Source organism: Cygnus olor, chromosome 3 (assembly GCF_009769625.2).
Source record: "Cygnus olor isolate bCygOlo1 chromosome 3, bCygOlo1.pri.v2, whole genome shotgun sequence".
In the NCBI taxonomy this organism is placed as follows: Eukaryota; Metazoa; Chordata; class Aves; order Anseriformes; family Anatidae; genus Cygnus; species Cygnus olor.
The window spans coordinates 98,563,193-98,577,794 of NC_049171.1; the positions used below are offsets into that span (position 1 = coordinate 98,563,193).

The following is a 14,602-nucleotide window of genomic DNA, read 5'->3' on the forward strand; positions in this document are numbered from 1 at the left end:
GGAGAGGAGTGCTACAACTTCCTGGAAGCTTTGAGTATAGGCTGTCTTAGGCATTCGTCTTCAAAACAGGTTTAGAGTTGTGCAACCCCCAACAGAGGTGAGACTCGTTTTATTTAACAGGTGAATCTTAAGACATGACCCTTGGTTCTGCATTTCCAACTATCCAGATTAGGTCATGCTTTGGTTAACATGATGTAATTTGTATATCCACTGTTTTAGGAACCTATTTCTCCCATGCAATGCAACTAAATCCCCAGCTCACAGCTGTGGGTATGGCCAGGCAGCAGTGTGCTAAAAAGTTACTTGGCTTGGCCAAGTGCAAAACCTAAGAAACAGGCACTGTTACAAACGGCATCAATTTCCAGACATCTTTAAGTGAAAAATAAAAACTTAAATTACTATGTATCTATATAGGAATAAAAATGCCTTCTCTTTTTTAGACCTCTTTTCATTCCTGTAGTTTAGATTCCTCTTCAAGAATTACAGTAACGGGCAAATAAATCAGCTCAGCTACAGAACTATCCTTCAATCCCAACTTCCTTTGTAGGCACAAGCATACTGCTTTGCGTAAGGCACTGAAGGAAATAGAACAGAATGACCGTCAGAAATAGGCTAAGATTGTGAGCAAAGGGTCAGCGGCTTGCAGCAGGCTTTGGTTAGAGGCAGCGCACATCCCAGGGCAAGCAGTGCTGGAGGTAAGAGACGGAGATGTGGGGGTCTTTCTACCGGCAGAAGATCGGCTGGAACAGCTCAGGCACCAAGCAGCTGACAAACACAATTTTTACGTTGTTTAGACTGAGGTGAGGTGGTGGGATCACCTTACACGCATTAAATTGCTTCTTTGGAAGGAGCCGGGTGAAGCTGGACCCCCTTCTCGACACCTAGCGGCCGCTCCCAGGAAGCCGGTCAGGGCTCCCACCCTTCGAGCCATCTCACCTGCCGGCGGTGAATCCCTGCCGACTTCTCCTGTGCGCCTTTCTCCTTTCCTTCGGGTTCCGTTGCCACACCACCCCGCCGACACCCCGGGCGCCCGCTGCTTCCCTGCCGCTGCTGCGCCGCTGGAGCTGGGCACGGCCGGCCCCGGGCTGCTGGCTCCCGGCTCCGCACCGCGCTCTCCCAGCTCGTGCCGGGGGCCAGCCGCTGCCGGCCGATCCGCTTGCCCCTACCCGCAGCCACCCCGGGGGGCTGGGAAACGCGGCTGGGAGCGGCCGTGCCCGGGGAGGCGCGGCCCTGAGCAGGGTCCGGCGGGGTTTTCGTTAACGGCCGGGGCCGGCGGGGTGGCGGGGCCGGGCCGGGCCGGTGGAGGTGAGTGGGGGCGGCGGGGTGGCGGGGGTGGCCCGGGGCCGCTCGCTGAGGGAGGCTCAGCCGCAGGCAGGTGGGCGCCGAGCCGGGCCGGGCGCTGAGCGCTGAGCGCTGAGCCCCGCTTCTGCAGAGCTCACGGGGAGCTCCGTTCCCCAGCGGCGCGGGGAGGCGGGCGGGGCTGAGCAGTCAGCATCCCCTTTGGCTCCATTGCACGAGTGCTTTGATGCAGGTATCCTTCTAGCTGTGGCTGTCCAAAATGCGGCAGTGGCTGCTGATTTGTTTTAAAACGCAGTGGTCAGCCGTCACTGTACCCTTTTAACTCCGTGGCTTATTGCTGGGAGCATTCAGCCAGGGAATGAGGGAGTTCACTCAGCTCTGTCCTCTGCCCGAGGACATGTGCCTTCCTTCCTCCTGACTGGCAACAGGCTTTCTGCCATTCTTCGGCTTCTTTCTGAAGCTATGTTGCTGTGCAAGAACTTTTAGAAGCTGATTGAGACAGTAAGAGCCAGGAACTAGCTTCCACGTAACGGGAAGGGCAAGAAAGGCCTCCAGGCTGTTTTCTCAGGATGCCTTCTGGGTGAACATGTGTGCAGTCAGGCTGTGGAAAATGTGCTCAGAGCAGATCTCTTCCCCCCCTCTTCCCTTGGCCCCTGTGCAGAGCATCCCCCCCTACTAGGCAGAAACACAGGTCTTTAATGAATCTTGGATGTTATTCACTGAGGTGAAAGAGCAGTAACAGAAGAGGAGGAGAGTGCCTCCGGACGAAAATAACCAGTGTTCCGCAGTTAATAGGTAGGTATTTGTAATACGGAAAGGTTTGGTGTTGCAGGGTACTGGAGACTTCCTCAATGCAGTAACTGTTTCAGGCAGTCTCACTACTCTTCTACCTTGTTTGCTTGCTATGTCTCCTTTGCACAACAGGTTCTGCAGCATAAACTTAAGTCACCTGTACTCGTGAGCACAACTTCCACATTTTTGCTCCTCCACCGATGAGTTGGAGCTAACTCAAATTTATTCTAATCTAAGACCTATTGCAAAGAAATCCAGAAGGTATCATTTCAACACCTCAGTTCCAGGAAGGAGTGGAGGAGGTTTTTAACTTCACTTAAATGCTGGGCAGACTGGTTGTCTGTCTCTCAATACATTTATGGTTCTTCTGTCACTGGCCATTTGCAGCTTGTTATCTTTTGCTTGCTTTTTTAAAAACATACTTGCGGAAAGCAAACATCTTTGTTATCTGTTATCAACACCTGTCTCCACACTCTTCTAAAAATTCCTTAATAAATACTCTGCCCAGATTGGGTCCCAGGAGTGAAAGAGTGGCTACTGTGCCATTTCCCTTCCAAGTAGCCATTTAGTCATGTTTGCTGACTTCAGCTACTTACTGCTGTTTTATGCTTGGCCACTATTTCATTGTCAAGACAGTGCTGCTTGGCTTTATAAAAAGATTAGTTTTGTAGTTAAGGCTATACCAAATTCTGCTTGTGATCCTAGGAGTTAGTCTGAATGCTGTGTCTCCATTTGCTGCCCCTTCCCCAAGGTTTTCTGTCAATTCTCTGAAAGCTGGCCTCCTGTAAGTTTAACAGTGCAACCTCCAATTCAGCTGTCATTCCTGATAGTTACTTCCTATGATCTCTTTGATCTTTTCCAGGTGAGAGTTTTAAATTTGGCTGCTTCTAACTACCCTGCAAGCACAAAAAAAAAAAAAAAAAAAAAAAAAAGGGGGGGGGCAAAAAAAGGCCCTTTTGTCCCTGAGCTAAATCCTCTGTGTGAAAAACACAGCCCAAAACAATAGCTACGTTTCTTGGTTTCTCAAGGGAAATGCTGCTTCACTGGAGTGGCTTCTAGTCTAGACCAGGCAGCTATCACGTTAACTTTCAAAGAAAAAGAAGTCAAGATGGATTCAGGGTATGAGGCAAGAATTCTTGAGCAAAAGTGCTTTGTGCAAGAGAGCAAGTGTCGGAAGCAACCATAACAGTGAGCTGAAAAAACAGGAATCTTTGCTGTCCTCACTGAAGCCTTGAGAAGTTCATTTCTTTACAACCTGGAAGAGCGTAAGAAACCTTGCTGGTCCTCTTCTCAAGCCTATTTGAGGCTCTCTCTGCCTTCATCATCCCCCATCAGACACAGTGACAGAGCAGCCTGGGCTGCCTGGGGTTGACAGATGGACCAGTGCCCAGCACTAGGTCCCTTCGCTGCAATAACCACCCAGCTGGCTGCTCAAGCACAGAAAAGCAGGCTGCCTCTGTTCAGGAGGGAGACACTCGAAACGGTTCCAGGAGCTGGAGTCTGGGGCTACAGCACCCCTTCTCCCATCTGTCTGGTTTGCTCCTGTCCCCCAGAGAAATGGACTGGAGAATGATTTAGTCTATATATTCTTTTTTTTTTCCCTGCCCTTCTGGAAACCACGTTGTTTTAAAGAACTGTAATAACAGAAGAAGAACAGAGGAATCACTCTCTCTGAAGTGTGCATGCCTGCGTCTCATCATATAATCTGAGGGGATATCAAAATGAATCTAAATGATGAATAGGATCTAGATAATTCCATCCAATATGTAGCTCCTGATTACCCAGACCAGTGGCTGTTTTTTATGGTCCTTCTGCTCTGTCTGATCGCATAATGACTTCTTGCCTTACGACCCCACCCGTGAAAAGAACTGTCTCAGTACTCACTTGCCCTGTAATATGCTCTCTGATTTTAAGTTGGAAAATGCTGTATTTGAGTTTAGTGTCCTAGCAGCTTAAGGGAGAGGCTCAGGGGCTTCAAAGGGGCACATTCATTAATCATCTAACGAATGATTTTTTTTTAGGTTGTAATTGACTAGACAGGTCCCATATGTACAGTTTGTTTACATTGCACATTTTTTATAAGCACGAATGCATATATTGGGATGGCTTACAGCCTGGACAAAAGCTTGGAGGGGTTTGTTTTTTTTTTTTTGGTTTTGTTTCAGTAGGTAGATTTGATCTAATGGGATAACAGCAGCAATACATACTTTCACAATAGCAGTTGTCTATCTGGCCAATCTAAGAACAAGGGCTTACAGGTTGTGATGTATTTTTTAAGATCTCTATTATGGCCTAGGTAAATATTGTAAACAAACTCCTTGTCAGCAGGTTTACCGTGAGATTAAAAGAAATAGGGTGCTCTTTGAAGGTCTTTTTTTTTTTTTTCCTAAGAAATTTTACCAAGTTATAAATACAGATAGTCCTTCACAGTCAGTGTGTATAACCAGTCTCTTAGAAAGATGTCCATAAGTGTCACCGTGAGTGAAGAAAATCATGTAAGAATATTAGATAAGGATATTTAACTTGTTCTGCACTTCTCCAAGAAGTAGAAATGACTCTCTCCTCTGTGGAATTGTGACATGACTGTGGATACAGAGGTATAACAGAATAGGGAGGCTCTTTCATTTGTATGGCAGCAAGGGACCCAGGAACTGAAGAATGAGATTGAGAAACGCAATTTTTTCTATTCATATGAACTTAATAGGATTTAGGCAGCCAAGTCCCCCAAAATCTGATCCAAAAGGCCCTTCCTTCAGCTAGTCAACCTACACAGCACCACCATGTCCTTCTGCTGCTCCCAGTATGTGCAGCCATTGCACAGGTGCACCTAAGGTTGAGGAGCCTTGCACAGCAGTTACAGACCCTCTGGAGGCTGATGTGAAAAGGCAACAGCTTTACATCCTTGGGGGAGCCTGCACGGAGCACTTTGTTGGTACCTTTATTATATATACACAACACTCACCTGTGATCCAGTGGCCTACAGAAAATGGCCTAGATGTTTTTGTGAAAGTTAGCATGAGCAAACAATTCACATCCTTTTTGTGTGTGTGTGTGTGTGCAGATAAATAAAAATTTACTAGCTTTACCTCTGTCTAGTCTTTACCTGCTGACCACATCCCACACACCTAAATTACGAGTATTCTTGATCACAAGACTTCATCTGTATGGAATTATTTCAAGCAGTCTGGTCTTGTGGTGGGCAACACAATTCCTCTGACTGAGTCATCATCTAGGGAAATTCTCCATAGGAGGATATCATGGTCACTGCAATAAGTTACTGAAAAAAATCTTAAACTCTTTAAAGCTTGTTGTTAATTGTATCAAACTGTTCTTCTCTAGAGCCTGTCCAGTTAGCCAGCACCTCTGATGTTTTGTTCCCCAAAAGCTCTGGCTGAAAATTCAGAACTATTTAGGTCAGATGATTATTTTCATGAGTACAAAAGTGCATATCAGTTGAGCTGGCTTGTGCTGGTTCATATTTGACCTAGGTTATGTGGCGGAAACAGGAGGTGTTGCTGAGGAGAGTAAGCATGCTACTAAAAGCTGTGCAAAACCACTTCTGAGACTGAAATTTTCCTTTTGTATCACTTTTTAAATAGCAAGTGAACATTCTCAGCCATCAGCAAGGAGAAAAATAGGGTACATAACCCATTCTTTATTTATGTGGACTCAGTGCATTTTTGCCGGGGACATGGAAGGGGAAATGGCAAGTGCTTTGCAACTCTCCATAGAATAGCTGTTATTCTAACTTTTTCCTGACTTGTGTACATAAAAAAGGTGACAGTCTTAGTTCCTCTTTTCAGCTATACTTCAGGCCTTGCTCGCTGACAGCTTCTGTCGATGTCCTAAGGTGCACACAGCTGTGCTGAGAAGGACAGGCAGCACTACAACATCCACTCTCAGGTACTGTCAATTCCCTTCCTTTTTTGTTGTTCTGGTGAAGGTTTCTAGGTGATTTAAAACCATGTTAACAAAAATTACTTTAAAAAAAAAAAAAAAAAAAGTAGTGCAATGGTATAGATCAGTTCCAGACTACTCTAAGCAGCTGAATCTGCCTTTGCTGATCAAGATGCACACTTCCTAGGGAGTCCAAGCCAAAAACTACAATATTTGCATTCTGTGTGCATTTGCTTGCTGCTTTTAGATCTAGGTTGAATATTCACCTTGCATTGTAAAAGTTCTTTCCATTGCTTAGAAACTTACCTGCTAAGGACTTTCCACCCCAAAAGCATTTGCTGTGTTTTTCCTTCTCTTCCTCCTGCTACTTTTCTCTTTCCCTTTACTGTTTACCCCTTCTGACATCAATGAAGTAGAATGAAACAAAACCCCACATGCAGAGCTCTTGTTCTCTAAACTTCATTGCTCCATTTTTCAATAACAAATTAAGCATTTATACAATCCTTCATCTCCAAGCACATGCATGTAACTGAATGGGATGATGGTCATTTTGTAGGAAAAATATTCTTCCCAAAAGTTTATAGGTACTAATGTACCTATATTATTGCTACTAATGTACCTAATGGTGAAGGGTTGTACGAAGTACTAGATAGGGAGATTCTATTACATTAAAAACCTTTGTCTTCACAAGCACAGTAACAGGCATTACGCTGCTAGCATCCTGCTCTTGCTCATGAAGAGCCAAGATCTGTGGGAAAAGGTAGTAGCTTTTGCAGAAAACATTGAGGGAGCAAACAGTTTACAAATGAAACCTTCCTTGTCACCAAACCTGAGCTGAGGTGGAGTATAAGGACTGTTAAGAGATTGATAGAGATTTTAAACTTACAATAATATAGAGAAGCAGATAAAATGTAAAAGCAGAGGTGGTTAAAATATTTTACCTTTTTTTTTTTTTTTCTGATAGTAAAAATCAAGGTACATTTTTTAATTTAAAAATAATAAACAATGTTTTCTCATAGCTCCACTCTAAACATTTTGAGCTTTTTCTTGTGGTAAGTTGGTATACATTTATATTAAATGATGACTTCCAAAGTACTTTCTATGTGTCATCAGTTTTGCTAATGTTATGACTTTGCCAAAACTTAAAAAAACAAACAAACAAAAAAAAAACAGCTATAGCATTTGAGCAAATACCTGGAATGGAATTTAAACATCTGTAAAATAATGATCTGCTTGCTATATATTTAGCTGTGTCTTTTTTTAATAACCTACAATATCTTGTAGTAACTTAAATATTATATAGCTGGCTATTTATAATGTCCCCTTTCAACAGTGCATGTTAAGTTTAAAAAGAGGGTAAAAAATATAATTATTTTGTAGTATTATGGATAATTCCCCATAGATACAGTTAAAATCTCTTAAAAGAATTTTGATACTTATTGCCTGCAATTTGCTTTTATTTGGAGCAAGTCTTAAACACTTTACTAAGACAAAATGTGAATGAAATTTGAATGCCAGAACTTTGGAATTTAGCACTCTATCCTGTATTCATCATCTCTTTCACATTCAAGAACTGGGTCTTGACCCAAACCATGAAACTGTCTTAAAAACTGACAAGATAAAAATGTGAAATACAAAGTTGTAGGGTGTGTATTTCCCACTTGAAATTTGAGCCCTTAAGGTGGAAATTTACAGACTCATCTTAGTAATCGTAATGGTTAGATGCTTGCAAGTTCAGATTTCGGGATAACCTGATGACTTTGAGAACATCAACAAAAAATGTTAGGTTCTGTGAGATAGTGTCAAAGTTAATGAGATTTCATTGTACTATTATAACCTTGTAATTCTTATTTGAGGAGTCTATAAAAATGTCTAGGTCTTTCCTTTGGTATTTGAAATGTGAATATCAGACTGGTTTCTACTGACATACTTCCTCATTTCCTAGAAGTCCGTGCACTTTGTATGACAGCAACAAGCATAAGATGTTTTTAGTTCAAGTCCTAAATTCTGCATAGCATTCTGTACTTGTGCTTTAAAGAATCAGTGTGCTTAAATCATAATAATTAACAGGATTTACCTCTTTTCAATTACTGGGTCAAAGCCGAACTCGCTTTCCTCTCTGAAATAGATTTACCATGTAGCTGTTAGATAGTCACCAGGGGATTTGCTTGCTCACGTTTACCAGTTTTTAAGTAGATTTTTGCTGGAAGTCAGAAAAAATCTTACATTGGGTTGTCAGTCAGTAAATCATTTCAAATAATGCTGTTTAAACAGGAGAGGCAGATGGTTGCAACCTTAGCTAACATTGTTTGTTTTTTTTTAACTACAGTACATAAACAACTACTTCAGTGCTAATAATTTGTTTTATTTTGTAACATGCTCAATGAAAAAGACTTTCCTTGCTTTGAAGAGATTTATGTCTGAGAGAGACAGGCCGACAGATGGTATAACGCATGGAAAATTCAGTGTGTGAATAAATTAATAAATGTATTCATCATCGGGTTGCATAAATTATGTTATGTACCTTTTTGCAATAACTTAGGAATTTACAGTTCAGCAAATGTAGTTTTTCACATCTTGCAGCACTGTTTTCAGGCTGCCACATTTTTCTTTTCCTTCACTGTTAGCCTTGCACCTGCCTATTCTAAAACTATTTTACCACTCTTTCAAGAACAATTTCACATTGCAGGGTTAACCTCTGAGTCACAGAGCCTTAAATGAAGTTCCCCTTTTAAAAATTCATGGCTGTTAGGCACTACTGTGTTATAGCAACCTACATTCCAGATAGCATCGTTGTCCTCACAAGGAGAGAGCTGAGGGAGAGGGCAGCACTGGCCTGCCCTGTTCTGATGACTGGATGACCGCATTTATACTTTAGTAATCCAAACTGTTTAAACCTGTTTGGATCACCAATTACGGAACTAAGCTAATATACCAGTGTTGTCACCTCCATGATGCAAATTAAATAGCTAGACCAAGATATTGGTCACTTAACTATTGGGGTTTTGGTGCTGACCTTAAGATGCAGATCAGGAGAATTACTTTTCATATCAGAGGTGCTCACGTCTCTTTAGGATCCATTTTCTGAGACTATCAGATGATGCTTATTAGACTTCAGAGAAAGGATAAATCCAAATCACTAGTAATTTTTAGCATGACATTAGTCTTCTATTCTACAACTATTAAAAAGCTGCTATACAACTTATTGCAGATAGTCATTAGCAGAATTAATGCTTACTATTTTCACTTCTTTCATACAGATTCATGATGTTACATCAACAGCTCTTACTTGTTTTTGGAATATCACTAGCTAGAGATATATTTGCATCTGGAAGCTGTTATTCAGAAGCTCAAGTCGCCGTGTATTATTTCTGCAACCTCACAGGTATTCCACCTGTGCCAAAGAATACCGTGAAGCTTTTGCTAAGTTTCAACTATATCAGACAAGTGACTGCAACTTCATTTCCACTGCTGGAGCATTTGTTAGTGTTGGAAATTGGAACACAACATGTCTTTCCCGTTAACATAGGAAAAGAAGCTTTCAGGAACCTGCCAAACCTTCGTGTCTTAGACTTAGGACAAAATAGGGTTCTTCAGCTGGATCTAGATGCTTTTGTGGGCTTGACAAGTCTGACTGTACTCCGGCTGTTTCAGAACAACCTTGGAGATTCCATCCTGGAGGAGCGTTACTTTCAAGATTTGAGCTCATTAGAAGAATTGGATCTTTCAGGGAACCAAATCACAAAACTTCAGCCTCATTCCTTATTCTATAATCTAACAGTCTTGAAAAGTGTGAACCTGAAATTCAATGCCATATCCAACCTGTGTGAAAGCAATCTTACCAGCTTCCAAGGAAAACACTTTTCATTTTTTAGTCTCAGTTGTACTAGTTTATATAAGACTGATGAAACGGTCTGGGCCAAATGCCCAAATCCTTTCAGAAATATTACATTTAACTTACTGGACATTAGTGATAATGGCTGGAGCACAGAGAAAGTCCAGTATTTCTGTACAGCCATTAAAGGGACTCGAATCGATACTTTAAATTTTAGCTTTCATACAATGGGCTCAGGATTTGGATTCGATAACTTAAAAAATCCAGATGAGGATACATTTACAGGGCTAGCAAGAAGTGATCTTCATGTGCTTGATATTTCCAATGGTTACATTTTCTCTCTCAATTCACTAATCTTCAAAAGCCTTGGTAATCTGGAATCACTAAACCTTTACAGAAACAAGGTGAATCAAATCCAAAGGCAAGCATTTTTTGGCTTGGGAAAACTAAGAATTCTCAATCTCTCAAGTAATCTTTTAGGTGAGTTGTATGATTATACTTTTGAGGGGCTACACAGTGTAATGTACATTGATTTGCAGCAAAACCATATTGGGATGATTGGTCAAAAATCATTCAGTAAATTAGTAAATCTGAAAATAATCAATCTCGGAGACAACGCCATTAAAAAACTCCCTTCCTTTCCGCATCTGACGTATGCCTTTTTAGGTGACAATAAGTTAACATCTGTAGCTGGCACAGAAATAGCTGCAACATATCTTGAATTAGAGAGAAATTGGTTGGCAGATCTGGGTGAACTGTATACTCTTTTCCGAGTTCCAGGTGTACAGTATATCTTCTTAAAACAGAATCGCATCTCTTATTGTGAGAAAAGTGTTACTGTTATAGAAAACAATCAGTTAATTTTTATGGATCTAGGAGAAAACATGTTACAGCTTGTGTGGGAGAGAGATTCATGTTTGGATGTGTTCAAGCCACTGTCCAAACTTCAGGTTCTACTTCTGAACAACAACTACCTTAGTGCTCTTCCACAGGGAATTTTTAGAGGCCTAATATCTCTACAAGGACTTAATCTGGCTTCCAACCTCTTGTCTCATCTCTCTCCTGGGATTTTTCCACAAAGCCTAAGATACCTAAACTTGTCTAGAAACCAGCTTTTTTCCCCTGAGCCTGAAATCTTTATGTCTTTGAGTATTCTGGATATATCACATAACAACTATGTCTGCGATTGTACTTTAAAGAGCCTAACAGTGTGGCTAAATGAAACCAATGTGACTCTAGCTGGCTCACAGTCTGACAGGTACTGTGTGTACCCACCTACATTGGCAGGGGAACCACTGTCATTTCTGACATATAATTGCAATGAAGATGAACTCCAGCAGACACTCAGATTCTCAGTATTCGTCTTCACGTCCATCACCCTTCTAATGTTTTTAATGGCAGCCATCATTTTTACTCGCTGTCGGGGGATTTGTTTTGTCTGGTATAAAACTATCACAAAAAAAATGATAGACAGCCATCCACCAGCAGCAGATACAAGTGAATACAAGTATGATGCATATTTGTGCTACAGCAAAAATGATTTTGAATGGGTCCAGAATTCTTTGCTAAAGCACCTGGATTCACAGTATTTTGATAAAAACAGATTTACCTTGTGCTTTGAGGAACGAGATTTCTTGCCTGGGGAAGAACATATCAACAATATTCGTGATGCCATTTGGAACAGCAGAAAAACAATTTGCATTGTGACCAGACAGTTTCTCAAAGATGGGTGGTGTGTGGAAGCCTTTAATTTTGCCCAGAGCAGGTACTTTAGTGATCTGAAAGATGTCCTCATTATGGTAGTAGTTGGGTCACTTTCTCAGTATCAACTGATGAAGCACAAACCAATTCGAATCTATTTACAAAGGAGTCAATATCTGCAATGGCCTGAAGATTATCAAGATATAGAATGGTTTTTAAGTAACCTTTCTTGCCAAATTCTGAAGGAAAAAAAAGTGCAAAGGGATGTCGATGGTATAGAGCTGCAGACTGTAGCGACACTCTCACATTGACAGTGTATGGGTTGCTGGCTTTCCGGATACCCTCTTTCTAGCTGTGCCATGGCAGGAAGAAACAGAAGCTTTGCTTCATTCTTCCATGAAGAAGCAGGTAGAAACATAACTTTCAGTTTTAATCCTACTAAAGATAGAAACAACTTGAAAGCAACCAGCAAATACAAGGAAGTGAAATTATTTTATGGACTATGGCACCCATTTTCAGAAGAATTAATGAATCACAAATGTCTCACATTTCTCACATTTTGGATGCTTAGTTTCAAACAACTTAATTCTACTTACAGAGTGCTACATACTTACAGGTCTCTGTTTCAGTGAGAGGAGAAAGGGAGGAAGCCCATACTTTTTTTTTTTTTTTTTCTAAAAAAAGAGTCCATTGTACTGTGTATGACCCGCATATGTTTTCATGTATAGCCTAACATGATCATTGGTTCGTTGATTACTTGCTCCTGCGCTTTCTCAACTCTGTAAGTTTTCATGCCCTGTTTCAAAGTAGCATTAGTGCTTTACACCTTTATGCTTTAAATCAGTGTTACACGGATCTTATTTATTTGTTCTCTATTAAATTATCCACAGCTTCTCAACTGCAATGTACAACTTTTGAATTACATTCATCCCCTTCCCCTCCACAACTTCTCTGTTTGGTGGTAAAACTACAGTCATTGGGCTACTTCATTTGCTGCTGTTTCAGTCTGGCACTTTCTCAGTTGAGCTGCCTCCAGCCCTGCAGAGAGAAATGAGCATCCCCTACAGATCTGAAGCAAGCCTGGAAAACCAAACAAACCATCTTGAAAAACAAACAAGAAACTACCTCAGCAGCCATGGGGGCTGTACACCAGTGATATGGCCAATAGCACAGTATCTGCTAGGCAGATTTCACATTCTGTGGGTGGAAAATGAAGATAACTTTTGTGTGTCATTCGTGTTTTTCTCTGTACATCCTGTGTCCTGATCAATTCTAAGATTATTTTTTTTCTGGTTCTATTGAAATATTTTTTCTGGAATCATAATTGTCTATTTACTCTCTAAATATTTTATCACTGTTTTGCTCAGGTGTGCATCTTCAGGGGCTTGCTCGGGGTCATTTTAATAAAAGTCTGACCTGTCACTAACGTGGTTTAACCTCTGCAAGCAGATGAAGTACCCCACAGCCACTCGCTCAGTCTCCCCAGGTGGGTTGGGGATGAGAACCGGAAAGGTAAAAGTGTGAGACTCATGGGTTGAAACAAAGCCCCCTGGTAAAGCAAAAGCCACACACACAAGCAAAGCAAAACAAAACAAGACTTCATTTGCTACTTCCTATCAGCAGGCAGGTGTTCAGCCACTTCCAGGAAGTGGGCTCATCACGCCTGACAGTTTCTTGGGAAAACAAATGCCATCACTCCAAATGTCCCCTTCTTACTCCTTCTTTACCCCAGCTTTTGTTGCTGAACATAACATCATTACTGGTGAGCCTGACCTCTGTGCCTGGCAAGATCATGGAAAAGATCCTCCTGGAAGCAGTGTCAAGGCACATGCAAGACAAAGAGGTGATCTGAGACAGCCAGCGTGGCTTCACCAAGGGCAAATCATGCCTGACCAACCTGGTGGCTTTCTACAACGGAGTGACTGCATCAGTTGACAAGGGAAGACCAACTGATGTCATCTACCTGGACTTCTGTAAAGCCTTTGACACGGTCCCACATGACATCCTAGTCTCCAAATTGGAGAGATGGATTTGATGGGTGGACCATTCAGTGGACAAAGGAGTTGGCTTGAGGGTCGCACCCAGAGAGTGGTGGTCAATGGCTCTGTGTCCAGGTGGAGGTCGGTGGCAAGTGGTGTCCCTCAGGGGTCTGTCTGGGGACTGGTACTGTTCAATAGATGGTGGGATCAAGTGCAGCAAATTTGCAGATGACACCAAGCTGAGTGGTGCAGTTGATACCAGAGAAGGAAGGGATGTCATCCAAAGAGACCTGGACAAGCTTGAGGATTGGGCCCATGTGAACCACATGAGGTTAAACAGGTCCAAGTGCAAGGTGCTGCACTTGGACTTGTTTAACCTCGTGTGGTTCACATGGGGTTGGGACAATCCCAGACATGAGCACAGACTGGGAGAAGAAGTCACTGAGAGCAGCCCTGCAGAGAAGGACTTGGGGGTTCTGGTGGATGAAAAGCTTGACATGAGCCAGCAGTGCGAGCTTGCAGCCCAGAAATTCATGCCAGCTGCATCCTGGACTGCACCAACAGAGGAGTGGCCAGAAGGTTGAGGGAGGTGATTGTGCCCCTCTGCTCCGCCCTTCTGAGGCCCCACCTGGAGTGCTGCATGCAGGTCTGGGGCCTGCAGCACAAGAAGGATGTGGGGCTGTTAAAGGAGGATCCAGAGGAGGCCACAAAGATGGTCAGAGGGCTGGAGCACCTCTCCTATAAGGTGCTAAGGCTGAGAGAGCTGGGGGTGTTCAGCCTACAGAAGAGAAGGCTCCGGGGTGACCTCATTGTGACCTTTCAGTACTTAAAGGGTGCTTATAAAAAAGATGGAGAGTGATTCTTAGCTCAAACAGATAATGACAGGACAAGGGGAAATGGTTCTAAATTAAAAGAGGGGAGATTTAGATTAGATATTAGGAAGAAATTCTATACTCAGAGGGTGGTGAGGCACTGGCACAGGTTGCCCAGAGAAGCTGTGGATGCTGCATTCCTGGAGGTGTTCAAGGCCAGGCTGAATGGGGCTTTGGGCAACCTGGTCTAGTGGGTGGCATCCCTGCCCATGACAGGGGGTTGGAGC

At 42.4% G+C, this 14,602-nt stretch overlaps 1 protein-coding gene across 4 annotated transcripts in view; it reads left to right on the forward strand.

Moving 5' to 3' along the window:
• Positions 1 to 12,946, forward strand: part of TLR5 (toll like receptor 5) — a 29,013-nt gene extending 16,067 nt beyond the window's left edge. The window contains exons 2-4 of one of the 4 annotated variants that reach the window (XM_040552797.1): positions 548 to 695; positions 5,895 to 5,994; positions 9,249 to 12,946. In XM_040552797.1, coding sequence (XP_040408731.1) covers positions 9,253 to 11,835 — 2,583 coding nt within the window. In that variant the 5' untranslated portion in view covers positions 548 to 695; positions 5,895 to 5,994; positions 9,249 to 9,252 and the 3' untranslated portion in view covers positions 11,836 to 12,946. Of the gene's footprint in view, positions 1 to 547; positions 1,306 to 1,336; positions 2,095 to 5,894; positions 5,995 to 9,248 lie in introns of those variants that run through there. The other 3 variants (XM_040552796.1, XM_040552798.1, XM_040552799.1) reach the window with 3 other exon arrangements.
• The last annotated feature ends 1,656 nt before the right edge of the window (positions 12,947 to 14,602 follow it).